At 44.2% G+C, this 1,953-nt stretch overlaps 1 protein-coding gene across 2 annotated transcripts in view; it reads left to right on the top strand.

Moving 5' to 3' along the window:
• Positions 1-1,953, top strand: part of specc1la (sperm antigen with calponin homology and coiled-coil domains 1-like a) — a gene marked incomplete in the record, with an annotated part of 20,737 nt that overhangs the window by 12,877 nt on the left and 5,907 nt on the right. Inside the window, 3 exon segments of one of the 2 annotated variants that reach the window (XM_035658704.1) lie at positions 28-117; positions 221-377; positions 698-800. In XM_035658704.1, coding sequence (XP_035514597.1) covers positions 28-117; positions 221-377; positions 698-800 — 350 coding nt within the window. 2 annotated transcript variants of the gene reach the window in all.

Below are 1,953 nucleotides of genomic sequence, written 5' to 3'. Positions count from 1 at the left end.
GATGTAAATACTGTGATGTATCCACAGCTGAGCATCTACTCAGGGGATCCTCAGCTAGCCGACCTCCGTCTGCCCTCCAGAGGGTCTCCAACATGGACTCCACCAAGACAATCTCAGGTTAGAGATGCTAGGGAAGTTGTTATAACCTTGTTATAAATCGACTCAGTCTCAGTTGAGTTTGAAATATCAGGTCTATAATGGTCTCCCCTGTCCTCAGCAGTGTCTCGCCGGAGCAGTGAGGAGATAAAGAGGGACATGTCGGCTTCAGATGGGGCCTCCTCATCCTCCCTGATGGCTATGAGTGCTGCCTCCTCCCCGCTCTCTTTGTCCTCCTCCCCCACCGCCTCCGTCACCCCCACAGCACGCAGTCGCCTAAGGTACCACCTCCTGGGGCACTGACTTAATATTATTTTATACTGATTGGTAGAAGTAGGTTAGGTTAATTGCCTATAACGCAGCAAATGTGCTCACGTGCTCTGCCTGTTTAAAGTGTCTATTTCCATTCTGTGTCTGACATCACTTCATACTGTACTAGTATGACTATACTTGTCATTGGTCCCCTTACAAAACATACAGCCCATAACAGCTTTCCTAGCTCACCAAGCAAACATGTTTGCCATATAATCTGTTTGCCTTTGCTGACAGTAAATCACAGTAAAATGTTTGCTTACATGTGTCTCCTTGTGTGTAATTACAGAGAGGAGAGAAAGGACCCGCTGTCAGCACTGGCCAGAGAGTATGGAGGCTCCAAGAGAAATGCTTTGCTAAAGTGGTGCCAGAAGAAGACTGAGGGTTATCAGGTAGGTTGCTGTCCTGTCAGTGGAAGATACCATCTGATCTAATCCCACATGATTAAAATGGTCTGAAACTCTTCTCTAAAGGCGTGGCCAGACACTGACACAAAGCGAATGGTTGCATTTTCAAACGGAAATTTACAGTCTGATTAAAACATGTAGCAGTGAGGCAACACTGGTAGCTGGGCACCCCTTGTAGCAGGGCTGCGTCTTGCTGCGGCAGCCATGGGTTCGATTCCGACCTTTGCCCTTTGCTGTGTGTGATTGCCCCCTCTCTCTCTCCCCTTTTTCTGTCCAGCTTGAGCTGTCCTATGTATCTAATAAAGGTCATTCATTCCTTCATAGCAAGATGTATTTCTTTGGATTAAATGTGGTGATACAAATATGTAGTTTGTGGAATGTCACCAGTTCCTGGCAAGAATAGCCAAGTCAAGATGAGCTGGTGGTCTTCCAGTAATTTGAATTTTATAATAATAAATAATTCTGTGTACTACACGTTTAAAATTTATGTTTCTGTGTTTTTTGGGGGCTTATGTGAAAAGGAGATAAACTTCTAGTGATCAAAGCTGATTGTTATTATAATTTTTTTTTAGTAGAGCAGCACATATCTTTAATAAATATCTAAGCACTGACCTAGAAATGACAGGCAGTAAAATGACCAAAGGATCAACAGCTGTGTCAAGAGTCACTTGCCATGTTGGAGTGATGTTTACTCCTTCTAACTGGTGTCAGTTATGGTTTCCATAGCACCTTAGGTCTTCTCCAGGAAGTGGGCAACATTTAACACATCCTGTGAGTTACCCGCATGACACATGAGGCTTCTCTGAATCATTGTGTACGATCTAGATTATAGTCATGACACTGTGAGGAGACGTGGGCCTCTAACCTTAGTGGTTGTTTGAAATCACATATTTACAGCCCCTGCAGAGGTCAGCTGACAGTTGATGGTGGAAGAGATAATAAATATGACATATGGAGTATTGTTGACGTGCAGGACTGTCGTCAGGTCGAGCTGCCCGTTTTGAACAGTGCCATGACAACTGAATTTATTATGATCATAATACTGTTGAAGGGGATAGTGAAAGCCTGTAATGCACATTGGCTGGCAGTGACATTCATGACCTGGGATAAAATGTTGTACCTCGTTAGCCCGGATAAG

The sequence above is a fragment of the Morone saxatilis genome, unplaced genomic scaffold, assembly GCF_004916995.1.
Source record: "Morone saxatilis isolate NCDOM2014 unplaced genomic scaffold, NCSU_SB_2.0 Contig16, whole genome shotgun sequence".
NCBI classification, from domain to species: domain Eukaryota; kingdom Metazoa; phylum Chordata; class Actinopteri; family Moronidae; genus Morone; species Morone saxatilis.
Note: the sequence above shows the minus strand (reverse complement) of the source record. Positions and strands in the feature narration are given on the sequence as shown.